The sequence below is a fragment of the Vigna umbellata genome, chromosome 4, assembly GCF_029865625.1.
Source record: "Vigna umbellata cultivar VRB3 chromosome 4, Vumbellata_1.0, whole genome shotgun sequence".
Taxonomy (NCBI): Eukaryota; Viridiplantae; Streptophyta; class Magnoliopsida; order Fabales; family Fabaceae; genus Vigna; species Vigna umbellata.
In genome coordinates, this window is record NC_142168.1 from 13,196,649 (window position 1) to 13,213,965 (window position 17,317).

Consider the following 17,317-nt stretch of genomic DNA (forward strand, 5'->3'; position numbering starts at 1 on the left):
TGTTTAAACTTTACAGCTATTTAATTTTCATAGGATTGCTAAAACTATTTTATCACTCCTTAATTGATTTTGATTTGATTTATGTTGTATATTAACGAAGGAGTTAAATATATTTTTAATTTCTTAATTTTAAATAAAAATTAGAATTAGTTTTTTTTTTAATTTTGAAGTAATTTAGTTCTTTATGATTACGTAGATTTAGTCTTTAAACTAAATTTTGTTAATTTTATGTTATATTTCAAACGTGTTTCTCGATTATTATTAAAAAAAAAATTATCAAATAGACTAAGATACTATCAAGAACGTATTTGATGTCAAATAAATCTAAAAAGTTAGTTAAAATAATTAAATTTATACATTTCTAAATTGAGTCAAATTTTGAAGAAAGACAGTTTCTAATTTTCAGTAAAAATTAAGAAAAAAGAATATTTAATTCTTAATTAAAAAATAAAAAGTTAAACTTATATTAAGGAGGAACAACTATAATTTATTGTATTAAAGTTTTAAGTTGAAAACGATATTAGTATGTTTAAGTAAATTGAATTCTTGTTTACATGTATCTTTACAAAGAATTCTTTCTTTCAAAGATTCATAAGTCATGTTTTAGACATTCATACTAAGAAACATCTTTTAAAACTTGTTAAAATATTAATCTAGTACACCTTTTTAAGCTTAAGATATTAAGGTATGGATTTAAATATTAAAAAAATGAATTAAGTATAAAAAAGGATATTAAAGAAAGTTGATTACTAAGACATGATGATGTGAGTTTAGGATTTTGTATATAAGGGATGATTGTATGATACAGAAAGCATTCTTGTTGTTAAAGCATAATGAAAGATGGTGGTTGATATATATGCATTTGATGCTTTTTTTGAGAGGGATGAAAGGAGTTAGGCTTACCTCATTTGACAACTTGAAAGTTCTATCACAAAAGTGTTTCCTTCTAAAGTTGTCATTGCCTTCAAAAATAATTAAAATAGAGAGAACGTGAAGAGACACAACATGCAACAACTTTATCCTTGGTCCTAGCTAATAATAATCAAGTTTCAACCCCATCATATACCTCTCTCTTTATCATATTCATCTCACTTTAGAACCCCTTCTTTTATTCCATCTTCTCAATTCTTTAATGGTAAACTTTAACTAATACCCTACTAAGTAAAAACCTTCTGTTAATCAAACTAGTAAATATAAAGATTTTCATGAGATTTTCTTAATTAAATATATTTTTCCTCTTTAAATTACTTTTAAAAATAATATTTTGTCTTTTAAGTAAATCATATATTTATTTCATTCTCCAAAGTTATCTAGAACATTCCCAAACACGTTTAAAATTCATTTTATGGTATCATAATAATATATTAAACTTTATGTTAATGAAGTTTGTTGTTTATTAAGTATATTGTTTCACTTGTTATTTGATCACCTATTAATGTTTAGTTTCACACTTTACTTATATATATGTCTCTGTATGAGAAGTGTGTTAGAAGTTTAATACAACTAAAAATAAAAATCCATTACAATATATAAAAGTACAGCTTGCAAACAATCAATTTTGTGAGATTAAATTAGACTTAAAATTAACATATAAAATATTTTTCACGTTGGACATAATGAAATGTAATATAACCTCTGTTTTATAATTGTTGAGAAAAATGTCATTGGTAACTTTCATGAAATGTTAGAACTAAATAGATATATAGTTTAATTTGGAGATAAAACATCACTTTTAAAAATAGTTTAGAAATGAAAAGTCTATTTAATTTTATTTCTTTTAGTGTTTAGGTATATTTATAAACTGAGTCTTGGTAAATGAAGTTAAAAAAAGTTGTATTACATGATAAATGAAGTTAAAAAAAATTGTATTACACTGTTTACACTAAGTTAATTGATAAGTACTTTATTAATAGATTTGAATTCAAAGTTGAATACTCAGTCGACCAATTTGTTTAGTATTAAACTATATTAAATTCAATTTTAATATATAAAAAAAATCATACTACATATTGAAATCTAAGGATCAAGACAGGTAGGTATTCTCTCTATATATCATTAGTTAACATGGCTTTTAATTAAAATTGAAATTAATTAATTATTCTATGAAAAGGGAGATGTGAAATAACGAGAAAGGATATTTTTTGAATGGTTTGCTAGAAATTATATGCAGATGATGTAAATTTTGTTGAGATGTATATCAGTTTCAAACACCAGAACTGATAGGAACTTTGACATAAGGTTTCAACAAAAAGTTAGTTCTTTTTAAATCAAGAGTGTAGTTCATAAAGATCATGTCAACATCTTCCTCATTGGCACGAAAACTACCAATTATGATCAATGATCTAACATGCACAGTTTTTGTACATCCAACAACACTATCAAACAACTGATGTTGACCTAAATTTCAAATGCCACAACATTCAGGTAAGAAACAACATAGATATATATGTTTCAGAGTTTACTTTTCAAATTATAGGAAAAAACTTCTGTTTAAAAAATTATAAGATTCAAAAGTTGAAACATTTTTTAATTGTACAAAGAAAACAAAAGGAATAGGCTTCGAACTCGTAAAAAAATTTTAAAATTTTGATATGAATTAATTTTAAATTTGATCCACTAAGAACTCGACTCATCCAGATTAGATGTCTGGTGAGTCGAGTTAGTTTGTCAATCAACCTAATTTTGTTTTTTGTTTGTTTTTTATTATTTTTTGAGTTTAAGATAATTTTGGATTATATTATCTTTTTATTTATTTTGAGTTGTCTTTAAAATTTAATATCATTTTATATTGAAATTTATTTAGATTTGAATTAGAAAAAAAATTGTTATTTTTCTTTGGAATTGAAAAAAATTTGTAAATAAACAAACTAGTGAGTTAACTCGTTTAACTCACCAACCCTTATAAATAGGATGTAGTTCGAATTTTTTCGACTTACTAATAAATGAATCAAGTTGGATTGTCTCATTAAGTGGTCAACACGTAATAAACCGAGTCGAGTTGAATCATATGATCTATTACAAAATTTAGATTTAGATTATAGTAATTTGATTAAATTTTAGTAATATATGTCAAATTTAATAAATATTATGAATTTGAATTTAGTTTGTTATAATTGTATTATGTTTAATTAATTCATTTTATCTGATTAAAGAATATCTAATGCGAATGTGTAGCTTTAGTGTTTTACAGCCCAATTTCATCATCATTATGGTCCCAATCATTAGACATGAAATTATCAAATTGAATAACTTACATTTAAATGAAAAATATACACTTTTATATTTTTAAAAAATCAACATTACGTACGTAATTTCTATGCTTAAATATTGATATATATTTTTTCATATATACTTAATCGTGAATTATTAGACACTTTGTCATTGATATATTAAATGTTATGCTGAGTAGGTTAATCAAATCATAACTCAAATTCATATTCTACATGTCTTAATTTAAAGAAAAATGTTTTATTTTAATTAGTGTTAACTAAAAGTTACAAATTTTGGAAGGACAAAATGATTGGATTGCCGATTTACAATTATATTGTCATATTTATCGTGAAAATAAATCTTAAATTTATTTTTAAAATTTTGTTGGTTAGAGAAAAGTACAATGATGTGAAAAATAATTATCTCTTAAATTAATCATTCAAAATATTATTTATTAATTTTCAATGATAATTATAAAAACATTAAACAAAAGTAACAAATAAAATTATTTTAAAAAAATTAAATGTTAAGCATAGAAGTAAATTAATAATTCACTAAACAATTTTTACAAACTGAATCATTTCTCCTTATCTCACATTCCATCTAGAGTTCAAAATTATGAATTATTAATAATGTTTTTCTATTCCGCATTTAAAAATACACTGTTTTTAGTTTATTAAACAATTTTTTAATATCTTTTAAAATATCTAAAATCTATGTATTTTGAAATCATGTCTATATAATAAGAACCCAACAGAAAGTTAGAATTATTTTATCTTCTTAATTTTTCAAATTAAACTTATAATTCTTCAAAGATTTATTTTATATTTATTGATCTTTAAATATTCGGTTACATAAATCAAGCCATTTAATTAATGTACATTAAAATCATCTTAATTTAATTGACAATAATTTGATGGAATTAAAGGGCGTTTATAACATTACAATTCTTTGAAAGGCCAAATATAGTAGACTGTTCTTTCTAAAAAAACTTGAATTATAAATAGTTGAAAGTTTTTACATATATTTTACACATGCAATTATCTTATATATTCTCTCATACACATTTTATATTCTCACTTTATTATACTATATTTTAAAATAAAAAGATTATCCAAATATTAAAAATAACTAAAATGCACTACAGATCACTCACATCACATCCTTCAATAATTTAATATATTCAAACCACTCACTATTTTATTTTTCTAATGTGTCTATTATTATTAATTTTATTCTTTTACAAAATATAGAAATAAGAGTTGTCTGCTCTATCAATAATATTCATTTTAATTTCAAAATAGTAGAAAGTAGTAAAGTCGAACTAACATGAAATCTTTATTCTGAATGTTTTATTTTGTTGAAAAAATGCATCTCCGATTAAAAGCGTCCAACTTCAAGTTGAAGTTTATTAGTTTCATCTTTTTTTTTCTTTTTTAATTCTCTAAGTGATTCCAAATTATCCCTTTTCCAAAATTTGACTAAATTCTATCTATTCCGACTTCTTTAGGTCTGTCTGTTGTTAAGGAAACCAAAGAATCAATTAAAGTGCTTTACCAAACACACGTTAAAAAAATTACTACTATAAGATCTGTCACAAGAGATACAAGGAATTCTCAAAGACATTTTCTTGCTTTTTTTTTTTAATATTAGAACCATGAATTAGTAAAATAGGCAAAAGTAAAAGATGGGCTTATGATTTGTAACAAGTTGGGCCAATGGGCCTGGTACATGAGCCCATTTATATATTGTTGATCTTCTGTACTCCATGATCCAATAAGTGACTCAAAAGATGACTAATTATGATTAGGTGTTTGATTATTAAACTAAATTTTCAAAAATAATATATTAAATTGGGAAATTTTTAAATGAAGGAATTGTAATTTAAAAAAAGAAGTTTCTATTAAAAACATCAAACCAAGAAATTAGTCTCTGATTGGAAAAAGGCTGTAAAACAAAAACAAGAAGAACAAAAGAAAAAGCTGAAAAGAATCTGTCCGCCATAAAATGTTCCCATCAGCCTAAAATGTTAACGTTTTCTTCTCTCGTGTTATATACTCATTCGACAAATTTGGAAAGCAAACAACTAAAAACCACCATAATTCTGTTAAACAGAACAAAGTTTAGTCATGTCGGATTGAGCATATCATTGAGAAAAAGGGGAAAAAACCTTTTTCAATTTCCGTGATTTGATTTCAAATTTAGCATTTAAGTTACCAAAACTATGTTTAACTTTTTAAAAGTTGAATCCAAAGAAAGCCTAAATTATCGAGCACGCCACTGCTAATCGAGTACAGCTTAGCTTGCAAAAGCAAAGGTCGTACAGTTATAGAAATTAGGGATCAAGGAGATAATTTTCTTTTAAATAATTATAATCATACAAACTAATTCGAGTAAAAAAATTAGGAACAACCAGCACTGGCTAGAACTAGAACTGATGTTAATATTGATGTAGGGTTCCGAATTAGTGACATAATTTAGCCGAAGCATGATGAAATGTACAATAAATGGCAAAGATACCGCTAATTAAGCCGCATTGCCACCCAGACAATGGGCATTTTCCTCTCTTTCTCGTCGTAATAATCTTCAATCAGGAAGCTCAGATTTTGCAGTTATCATGGCCTGCAGATAATAACACCAGGGAAGTTAATTTATGTAAAGAATGAATAAATAGATGTTCTTAAACAGAAAATGATTGTGCTAATTATGGATAAAATGAAAGTGTGATGAGACTAACTTGGATTAGTGGTGGTAATGACACCAGTGTTGGAGAAATCACAGTTGAAATCATGGCGGCCATTGGCTTGGTAGTAGGCATTCATGGCGTAGGTGGCAAGTGCCTTCACGTTGTTGGGGGCGTAGCAGACTCCACCAGGTTGAATAGGTTTACAATCAACTCCTTGGCTGCAGACATAGTTTATGTTTGCTTGTAAAGCTTCATCGTTAGCATCTGCCTTTGGCACGCACCATTTTCCACCTCCGGCTGCCGGTGCAGGTCCAGGTTTTGTCGAAGGTGCAGGTCCAGGTTTTGTTGACGGTGCAGGTCCAGGTTTTGTCGACGGTACAGGTCCAGGATTTGCAGGTGCAATATTCTGTATTATGGCAGGCAATTGAATAAATTTAATAAAATAATAATAATAAATAATAATATGATATAATGCAGAAGCCATGTGAAAGAGGGAGCGGTGGAAAGATTCTGACTGATAAAGCAGGGGTGGTGTGGGGCAAAGGAAGGTGGATACACCTCTGTCTCAACCGTCAGATTGGGTGGTGTTTATATTATAGAGCGCAAAAAGATTCATAATCAACGGTTGGTTTTTGAAAGATGCACTGTGGAAAAGAAAAAAGAATGAAAAGCGAGAAATAACAGAGGAAAAGGACAAGCGATGGACCTGTCCGTTGCGCATGACTCCGCAATCGTAGACGGGCGTGAAATCGGGCTTAAACAGGCCCCAGTTGCGTTCTGCTATTGGGCCGGGCTTTTGGTTCTCGTTGAAAAGCGCGAAGATGTAGGTCTCGAAGGTTCGGTTGGGCATCAACGGCGTTCCCTTGCCCGATGCCAAATGCTTCACGAGTTGGCCGTTGAAGGTCTGAGCGTTGTTCCCGCTGCAGGCGTCCCAACCGTCGCAGACGGAGGGCCACCCCGTTTCTCCGATGGCGATGTCCACGTCACCGTAGCCCACGTCCTTCATGGCGGAGTGGACCGCATCCATAAGAGCGTCGAACTGGTTGGTGTAGCTGAGCTTGGTGTTTCTGTCGTACAGGCCGCGGTTGGGCCTGAAGAGAAGAAAGTTAACGTTCTTTCCATTGTACCCGAAATAGGGATACGGGTTGACCATGAAGGGCGCTCTCGTCTCCTTCAGAAACTTCAGCATTGGGCCCAGCACGTGCTTTGCGAATCCGGGCCTGAACCTTCCCGCACTCGGCGGAATCGATGACCTCATTATCCCCAGAGAGTGAGCTGTGGTCACCTGAAAATCAAAAACAAAAAAAAAATTAACTAAGCTAGATTTGAACGCGTGACACGTGCGATAAATATGGAGCCGAGCTAATAATAGAAGTGAGAGGGAAGGAATTGAAAACCTTAATGTCGGTTATGCCCTCGGCTATGAGGGCGGAGTGGAGGGTTCGCATGGCGGGGTTGAGGCCGCGGATCATGTCGGCGTCGCCCCAGTGGAGGAGCTCGCTGCCGACGAGGATGTATTTGATTTTTGTCTGCGGGTGATAGGGTTTGATGTGCGTGACCACCCACTGCCTCGCCGAGTCGATTTGTTTCAGAACGGCGATGTCGCCGTTGGGTGCCGTCACCGTCACGGGGACGCCGGTGTTCGCGAAGGCCTGCAGGATCTGCGGGTTGACGTCGTAGATCTTCACGCGGTCGATCGTCGTCCGCGTCTTCAGAAAGTTCGCCACCGTGGCCGGCGGCGGTAGGTTGTCGCCCAGAGTGCCGTAGTTTATGCCGATGCCGTGCACGGCGGCGGCCAAATGGAGCAGTAGTAGCAGGAATGAGGAGAAAAAGGAGGTGGTAGCCATGGATGAAGAGGAGGATGAAGTTGTGTTTGAAGTAGGAAGTCAGAAGCAACGGTCTTACGTTTGTGTCTTGCTAATTTTGATATATAATAAGGAGATTGAGAACGTTAGGAAGAAGGGACCGTGGTCAAAATAGTGCGTCTCTTTGGTGTCACCTTATTCTATTTATGTATTTTTTTTTCTTTTTCTTTCTTCATCTGTCTTCGTAAGTTAATTCAGTTTTATCTAAAATATTGATTTAATTAACTTTGTAAATTATTAAAATCAATGAGTGGGGTAGAAAAGAAAAGAAAAAAAAAAAAGAAAAAACACGGATAGCACACGAATTGAGTGTGCATTGAATTGCTTGAACCGCCACGGAATTTGATTGATTGTGAGATTTAAGAAAAGGAACGAACAGATTACAAACGCAAGAGAGAGGGGCACGCTATGGTAAGAATGGTGAGGATTTGGGAATCGGATTCAAAATTGAATAGAAAAGTCATAAAATTAATGGTGGGCCAAGGTAGGTGTCATGGGTCAAAAATGTTTGTACGTTTTCAACATTTCACTTATTTTATTCATTGATTTATTATTATTACAATGTCCAAAGGCAGTATGGCAGATGTTGCACTTTCCGTCTAATCTAGCTGTCAGAATGTCTTAAAACAAAACCTACGCGTTTTCACGCCCATTTGTGCCACGCACGCGCTTTCCGACGCTCTTCTTCTTCTCTACCCATCTACTTTGTGGGCTTTATTCTAAGTTTGGCCCGTTACTATAAATCCATGTTCCCAAAATTAAAAAAAAAACCACAATATACTAAAATAACATTACCAGGAAGAGGTTTTTGAATTTTGAGGACATAGAATACCAAAAAAGATAAAACATACCACACGCGTACTAGTTACTTCTAAACTCACGCAATAAAGACTTGTGATAACTCTCGTTCAAAGGGAAATTGGAAAACCAAAATAATCAGAGCCTATTTTGTGTAAGTAGATTTACAGCTTCAAAACAGTGGTTTGCGAGAAGTTTTTAACAAAAGTACTCATACCTTGTAGTAGTGACGATAAACAATGACAAGTAGCGATGAAGAAGAACAATGACAAGTAACGATGAAGAAGAACAACGACAATAATAACAGTAAAATAGAACAAGGATGGTCAAGAGTTTCTATCCAGATGCAGTGATAACAAGAGCCATAGCGACCACATAAACCACAAAGTCGAGATGAAGTGAATTAGTGTTTCTCTATTTCACTACCAAAAGTTTAGTTTTTGCATTTTCATTATGTATTTTTCTTTCATAAATTTTGGTTTATAATTTTAAGTTTATGAGTCGATATTAAAATAAGAACGAGAAGAAGAAAAGGAAAAAGAGAAAAAAGAAAGAAAAAAGAGAGAAGGAAAATAAAGAAGAGGAAAAAGAAGAATTTTGGTATATATAAAAAACAAATACAAAAAATTTACATATTATAAATGTAACGTATGTAAATTTTTGTATTTTTTTAATGTGTGTTTGACCTATCACGTATATAAAAAAAAAGTTTAAAATGACATACATAAAAAAAATTGTATTATTGTAAAAAAAAGTTATTTCGAAAATAAGAAGAACTTGTCCTCTTTTCATGATTGTAAATTTAAGGCAATTGCAACAATTATTATGTTGAAAGTAGATAGGGAATGCTAATATTTTTATTAAATGGAATTCGATATAAAATTTCGAACACTAAATGCGAAAATGGGGAGAGTTTTATATATTATAAAAGTACTTATTTGCATATATTACCTGAATATTTTAAATAATTTTAGGCATTTTGACATAATTATCAAGGTTATTGTAGTAGTTTTTTTTTTTTATTAATTACAAATTTAAAAATGTGACTGTTTGACTACAAATTTAAAAGTTATAAATAATTTGTTTCTTTTGTAGTTGATTTTTGTTTGACATAAAACATGTTTAAATATGGAGTTTAACTTTGATAAATTCTCAACATGATGGTTTTTACATTGGTGACTATTTACTAGAAATATAAGTTTTAAAGTATTATTTCATTGAGCCGCTATTCTGTGAGAAACATTTTATTATTGGATGGCGGTGTACTTTTTTAAAATGTTAGTGTATTTTAACTAAATTCTTAGAAAACATATTAAAATATAATTAATCTAGGAAAAAAAAGGAATTATATTTTTGTTATGAAGTATGAAATTAAATAATGTAGTCGTTATGTAAAAATTTGTCTAGAACTTAAATATGTATTCTTTCTTACAAAAATAAAACTCATTTCATAATTATTATAAAAAAAAGGTAATCTACGATAATATATACAAAAGCTACAGGATAAAAGAAATTAAAAAACCTATATATTTTTAGTATATACAAATTTAATCAAAAGGAAATAACTATATTCTTGTGTGAAAGAGTTTCTATAATTTATTACACAAGTAGATCTGCATATTACTGAAGTTTTAAAAATGTTAAATATTAAAATAATTATTAAAGAAAGGTATACGTAAAAAAAGAAAGAAAGAAAATTACAATATTTTATCACTATTTGCAAATTAAGTTATTAAAACTTCGATGTTATATATATTTAGAAAGAAAAAAATTCTATGTTGAAAATTTACAATTATTAAACATGTTAGACATCTGTCAGATAGCAAAGCAATATATGACAAAATTGCTTGAGTTACGAATAATTACTTTAAAACGGATAAATGAATTAATTTGCAGTTGTTAGAAAGATTAAAAATATTAAGTGCATTAAAAGTAAAGTGTTGTTTTAAATATTGTAATGTTGAAATTTTGCAACTACAGTTCATTTGTTGAGATAGTACCAAAGCAATGTAACAGTTAACGTTAACCTGCGATAAGGAAAAGAATTAAATGTAATAAAATGATTAGCCATAAAGAGGTTATTAAAAGCATCTGTGATAGGCATTGGAAAGCTCAGAGACATATTGGTGTGAAAGTTGAAGATGTTTCGCCGCCATGGTCCTGCTGGTTACAAACATATGTTGGTGTCGGATTCTGAAACTGAGTCTGATGATAACCTTAGCGCTGTTGCTGTTACTGTTGCTAAGGATGGAAGAAGACAAAAGGAGGAAGAAGAAGGAGAGAGAGATCTTTCAACTCACCAACGTCCTACACCATCATTCAAGTCCAAACAAACTCTTGATCCAGGTTATACCAATCTATTCATTTATTTTTTAATTAAATGACAAATTTAAATGTGAATTTAAATTTTACATTTAATAAAAATAAAAAGGTTGAATATTATATAAAATAAACTTTATAAATTTATTGTTTTAAATTTTTTTTACTAAAAATACTATAATTTTATAATAAAATTAAATATGTTTTTAGCTTTTCAATACGTGAAATTAAAATTTATTTTTATATGAAACTTTGGTGTTTAAATTTTAAAAGTAAATGAGTATAATATTTTTTATATCAAATTTGTAATTAATAATGAAGTAAAAACATGTAAAAAACAAGTCAAGTATTAACTTAAAATGTGTTTATCATGTCAAAAATAATTTAACGAATTAAAATAATTATATCAATTTATTTTTTAAATTTAAAAACAAAAATATGTCAAAATTTAGGAATAAAAAATATATTTAATTGATTAATGCTATATTTCTTTAATGAATCTTATAAAAATATTCAAAAAAATTATTTTTAATATTAAAGTTGAAGGTTAATCTTATAATTAGAATGTTGAGTTTTTGTTTTAAACTCATAATTTCAAAGATATTTTTATGTTTGTTATACTACAACTCTTTTTATACTTAATTAAAACATTTAATGGATTCTGTAAGAGAAGAGTCATGAGTAATAATACTCAACACAACCAATGATTTCCAATAAAATTCAATCTATTTAAAAGAATGTGCGAAAGATAAATGTACTTATTCTCCATAATAATAATAATAATAATAATATTTTAATAATGATATAAATTCAGGGATGGGTGGTACTTTTTACGGAGAGGATTTTTTACTTATATTCAGTATAATAATAAATATGTATTTTGAAATTTAATTTTTCTAAAATAGCTTTATTCTCCTAAAAATACATTATTTCCTTTTGGAACATAAAAATAAATAATTTGTGGCCAAATTAATGTTATATGTATATATAATTCTTAACAGTTTCATGTTTTATTTTATTTCATTTTTTTAAAATATTTAATAAATATTTTGATGGATAGCAACAAGAGAATAAAAATAAATATAAATTTTTACTTCACGAAAAATAAACAAATATGCTTAAACTCACCAGAATATGAGTTATTTATGTCATCTCATTACCTGTATTTGATAAGCTTAAGTAAGCAAATTATTTCAAAATCCTATTTAACGTTACAATCTGAAAAACACTGTCATCTTTAAACTTAATCATCATTGTCAATAAATACAATTAATGATAATTTAAAAACATATATCTTTATTATATAAAAGTAAAAGCATTAAATGCACTTAACATAAATAGTATAATAACTATTTTTGTCTGTTCCCCTTCATTATTTATTATATGCATATATCATTTAATATATAATTAAAATGAATAACGCAGAAGCTTTGTTAGAAGTTGCAAAGGAATATCAAAAGAAGATGGAGAAGAAGAGTATTCCAAGAGAACGGTTAAAGGAGATGGTGGTTGTGAACTGGAGAGGTTTGGCGAAAACCATGAAAACGTTGTACGGACAACCTTTGCATTATCTAACACAGGAGCTTTGCAAAGAATGGGATAAGTCGAGGTTTGGAAGCAAAAACGAAGAGAAGGCATTGAATAGTATATTTAGTTGGCGTGAGGCTGAAGAGACTGTTTGGAAAGTTGAAGCAGTTCATAGACTCTGCACTTCGCCTGTTCATCTTGCACTGCTTTGGCTTCATGACCCACAATACCATCTCATTGTTGATGAAGTTATTTCAACCCCTTCTTCTACTTCTACAACAAAATAGTAACTTTTGAGGAATAATAATATTTGATAACATTTTTTTGACGACATTTTAATAATTTTGGATCAATCACAAAATGACACATAAATGATGTTAAAATGTTGTCAAAAAAATATTGTATCATTATCCATTTTTAGAGATATTCTTAATTTCCTTTCATGTCAAGGTTTCTCAATGTTATATTTTGGAAGTTATGATATTATGTTTTTAAGTTAATCAAGTTTCAAATTCTTTACGTGAATTATGGTGTGTTGAATTTTTTCTCACTTTTAATTAAATTTTAATAGTTTATTTTTTTTATTAAAAATACTTTTAATCCTTAAATTTTATGTGAAATTAGAATTCATCATTATTCTAAATTTTGATACATCTTAATTTTCCAACTAAATATAATTCTTTCAATCTAATTAGATTAAATTTTGTTGAGGTATCAAATATATTTTAAACTAGGATTTAAATTATTTGCACTCTTTCACAAGTTTATACTTTAATGTTAGTCAGAAATATTATTTAACGAAAACAAAAAAATTATTGTCATTGAGTTAAAATAATTATATTTATTATTTTTTAAAATTTAAGAATCAAAATATATCAAAATTTAAGATGAAGATAAATTTACAGACAGCTAAGAAGAGATTACCGAGAGGTGTGTGGCCTTCGGTAAGAGGCTCGACCCATTAAACTGAGTGATTGAGGGTATTCGTCGAGGTCGTCCCCAATTTCGTCAAACAGAAAACCCTACCCTACCTCTCTCCCGTCCTATCCAACGTCCTATTCTCTCATTCTCCCTTCTGTTTTGCTTGCTCTTATTCGATCGTGGTTCCATTCTTTCCCTTTCCCTTTCCTTAATTGTTTGTTCTGTCCAGTGGCATTGGGTTCTTCGTGCCATTGTCGGTGTTGCGGCTGGGGAGGTGGTTTGGCTGGGGTGGTGGTTTGTGGCTATGCGCGTGAGGCTTATGCGACAGCAAAGGTGGTGATTCGTGATCATTAGCTTCAGGAGGTGGTTGCGTTCAGACTGTGAGCACAAGGGGGAGACCAGACAGGTTAGTACCTTCCACGTTTTCTGTTAACTAAAATATCAATGTACTTTCTGTGCCTCATAAACTTTTAAACATGCAAATAAACTAACAAAACTGAATTGAATTTTAATCTATGCTACCAAAAGAACAAGTTCTTCTTCATTGATATATATGATCATTAAACTCCAAGTGCCTATGTATATTGGTGCACAAATTTTTGCATCGATTTGTGCCTCATTTGCCATGAAATGGGTTTATCACCCTTTCATGAGTGGTGGAGTCACAGTTCCTTTAGGAGGATACGCCCCATCTTTTGCTTTGGAATTCATTATTGCCTTTAATCTAATGTTCGTTGTCACTGCAGTAGCCACCGACACCAGAGTTCTGAGTGTATTTTTCTCCTCTTATTACATCCTTCAGATCTGATTTATTTTATGTTCCATGTTCGATGATGTTTTATTGATGACTGCGGATTTGTTTTGTTTTAGAAGAAGAAATAAAAAATACTTTCTGTGCCTCATAAACTTTTAAACATGCAAATAAACTAACAAAACTGAATTGAATTTTAATCTACAGAAGATTATATATATTAATCCAAAGTTGGTTTTAATTTAAATTTATGCATGTAAAAAGAATCTTATGGACATTGATTCGATAGATAATTTCAAATATCAGACTATGCATGAAAATTGAAGGAGGCTTACATAGCTTTAATAAAGCTTCAACTTTTTATAAACTTACCGATCGGTTAGCCAGAATCACGTAGGTGCAAGCTGCGTTGTTTTTCCTTTCTGATTCTGATTATATATACCTCTCATGTCTTCTCAACACATACCATTAATTCTCTTTTCATCGTGTGGTGAAATATGTATAATAACGAAAACATTCCTTCAACACCTGCCACCTCAGGCATTTTTGTTGCCACCTCAGACACTTCTGGTGCACTTCTTTCTAGAAGTTTCACCAATGCCAACAATACAACAAATAATACTAATAAGAATTTCCTTCCCAAGTGTTGTAGATGCTTGACTTTGGATGATAGGACCATAGAAGATGGAGCCTTACCATCCGTCTCATGCTCTTTGTCACTGTCTCCTCTTATGCCTTTGGCAAGAAAGGTCGGTGTTGACTTCATCGGGACCTTCATTCTTATGTTCGCCGCCACTACCGCTGCCATTGTCAACGAGAAGACAAACAACTCTGAGACTCTCATAGGTTGTGCTACCACCATTGGTCTTGTTGCTATGATCCTCATCTTTGCCACAGGCCACATCTTTGGTGCTCACTTCAATCCTACCGTCACCCTTTCCTTTGCTGCATTGAAACACTTCCCTTGGAAACATGTGTGTACAAATTCTTATTTTGGTTAACTAATCTATGCTACCAAAAGAACAAGTTCTTCTTCATTGATATATATGATCATTAAACTCCAAGTGCCTATGTATATTGGTGCACAAATTTTTGCATCGATTTGTGCCTCATTTGCCATGAAATGGGTTTATCACCCTTTCATGAGTGGTGGAGTCACAGTTCCTTTAGGAGGATACGCCCCATCTTTTTCTTTGGAATTCATTATTGCCTTTAATCTAATGTTCGTTGTCACTGCAGTAGCCACCGACACCAGAGTTCTGAGTGTATTTTTCTCCTCTTATTACATCCTTCAGATCTGATTTATTTTATGTTCCATGTTCGATGATGTTTTATTGATGACTGCGGATCTGTTTTGTTTTAGAAGAAGAAATAAAAAATACTTTCTGTGCCTCATAAACTTTTAAACATGCAAATAAACTAACAAAACTGAATTGAATTTTAATCTACAGAAGATTATATATTAATCCAAAGTTGGTTTTAATTTAAATTTATGCATGTAAAAAGAATCTTATGGACATTGATTCGATAGATAATTTCAAATATCAGACTATGCATGAAAATTGAAGGAGCCTTACATAGCTTTAATAAAGCTTCAACTTTTTATAAACTTACCGATCGGTTAGCCAGAATCACGTAGGTGCAAGCTGCGTTGTTTTTCCTTTCTGATTCTGATTATATATACCTCTCATGTCTTCTCAACACATACCATTAATTCTCTTTTCATCGTGTGGTCAAATATGTATAATAAAGAAAACATTCCTTCAACACCTGCCACCTCAGGCATTTTTGTTGCCACCTCAGACACTTCTGGTGCACTTCTTTCTAGAAGTTTCACCAATGCCAACAATACAACAAATAATACTAATAAGAATTTCCTTCCCAAGTGTTGTAGATGCTTGACTTTGGATGATAGGACCATAGAAGATGGAGCCTTACCATCCGTCTCATGCTCTTTGTCACTGTCTCCTCTTGTGCCTTTGGCAAGAAAGGTCGGTGTTGACTTCATCGGGACCTTCATTCTTATGTTCGTCGCCACTACCGCTGCCATTGTCAACGAGAAGACAAACAACTCTGAGACTCTCATAGGTTGTGCTGCCACCACTGGTCTTGTTGCTATGATCCTCATCTTTGCCACAGGCCACATCTCTGGTGCTCACTTCAATCCTGCCGTCACCCTTTCCTTTGCTGCATTGAAACACTTCCCTTGGAAACATGTGTGTACAAATGCTTATTTTAGTTAACTAATCTATGCTACCAAAAGAACAAGTTCTTCTTCATTGATATATATGATCATTAAACTCTAGGTGCCTATGTATATTGGTGCACAAATTTTTGCATCGATTTGTGCCTCATTTGCCATGAAATGGGTTTATCACCCTTTCATGAGTGGTGGAGTCACAGTTCCTTTAGGAGGATACGTCCCATCTTTTGCTTTGGAATTCATTATTGCCTTTAATCTAATGTTCGTTGTCACTGCAGTAACCACCGACACCAGAGTTGTGAGTGTATTTTTCTCCTCTCATTACATCCTTCAGATCTGATTTATTTTATGTTCCATGTTCGATGATGTTTTATTGATAACTGGGGATCTGTTTTGTTTTAGAAGAAGAAATAAAAAGTACTTTCTGTGCCTCATAAACTTTTAAACATGCAAATAAACTAATAAAACTGAATTGAATTTTAATCTACAGAAGATTATATATATTAATCCAAAGTTGGTTTTAACTTAAATTTATGCATGTAAAAAGAATCTTATGGAAATTGATTCGATAGATAATTTCAAATATCAGACTATGCATGAAAATTGAATGAGGCTTACATAGCTTTAATAAAGCTTCAACTTTTTATAAACTTACTGATCGATTAGCCAGAATCACATAGGTGCAAGCTGCATTGTTTTTCCTTCTGATTCCGATTATATATACCTCTCATGTCTTCTCAACACATACCCTTAATTCTCTTTTCATCGTGTGGTGAATTATGTATAATAACGAAAACATTCCTTCAACACCTGCCACCTCAGGCATTTTTGTTGTCACCTCAGACACTTCTGGTGCACTTCTTTCTAGAAGTTTCACCAATGCCAACAATACAATAAATAATACTAATAAGAATTTCCTTCCCAAGTGTTGTAGATGCTTGACTTTGGATGATAGGACCATAGAAGATGGAGCCTTACCATCCGTCTCTTGCTCTTTGGCACTGTCTCCTCTTGTGCCTTTGGCAAGAAAGGTCGGT

The 17,317-nt window shown here is 30.8% G+C and overlaps 2 protein-coding genes and 1 pseudogene across 2 annotated transcripts; 2 read left to right on the plus strand and 1 right to left on the minus strand.

Annotated features, from left to right (window-relative positions):
• Positions 1-5,545: 5,545 nt before the first annotated feature.
• On the minus strand, positions 5,546-7,878 carry LOC148199284 (glucan endo-1,3-beta-glucosidase-like). The gene is made up of 4 exons (XM_088111249.1): positions 7,294-7,878; positions 6,603-7,181; positions 5,948-6,302; positions 5,546-5,832 (listed from the first exon to the last, which is right to left on the minus strand). The coding sequence occupies exons 1-4, from the start codon at positions 7,741-7,743 to the stop codon at positions 5,810-5,812; spliced, it is 1,407 nt and encodes a 468-aa protein (XP_087967375.1). The 5' UTR covers positions 7,744-7,878; the 3' UTR covers positions 5,546-5,809.
• Positions 7,879-10,700: 2,822 nt separating this feature from the next.
• On the plus strand, positions 10,701-12,756 carry LOC148199285 (protein RDM1-like). The gene is made up of 2 exons (XM_088112328.1): positions 10,701-10,905; positions 12,304-12,756. The coding sequence occupies exons 1-2, from the start codon at positions 10,701-10,703 to the stop codon at positions 12,690-12,692; spliced, it is 594 nt and encodes a 197-aa protein (XP_087968454.1). The 3' UTR covers positions 12,693-12,756.
• A 1,818-nt stretch (positions 12,757-14,574) lies between these two features.
• On the plus strand, positions 14,575-15,378 carry LOC124829404 (aquaporin NIP6-1 pseudogene; annotated as a pseudogene).
• Positions 15,379-17,317: the final 1,939 nt, after the last annotated feature.

What these genes read in the sequence shown, in the direction of transcription:
- LOC148199284 (XM_088111249.1), bottom strand. Translation starts at nt 7,743, where the DNA reads ATGGCTACCACCTCCTTTTTCTCCTCATTCCTGCTACTACTGCTCCAT. An exon ending in AGGGCATAACCGACATTAAG is followed by an intron (nt 7,182 to 7,293) that starts GTTTTCAATTCC and finishes TTTGATTTTCAG; the next exon opens with GTGACCACAGCTCACTCTCT. An exon ending in CATTACCACCACTAATCCAA is followed by an intron (nt 5,833 to 5,947) that starts GTTAGTCTCATC and finishes TATTATCTGCAG; the next exon opens with GCCATGATAACTGCAAAATC.
- LOC148199285 (XM_088112328.1), top strand. Translation starts at nt 10,701, where the DNA reads ATGTTTCGCCGCCATGGTCCTGCTGGTTACAAACATATGTTGGTGTCG. An exon ending in CAAACAAACTCTTGATCCAG is followed by an intron (nt 10,906 to 12,303) that starts GTTATACCAATC and finishes TGAATAACGCAG; the next exon opens with AAGCTTTGTTAGAAGTTGCA.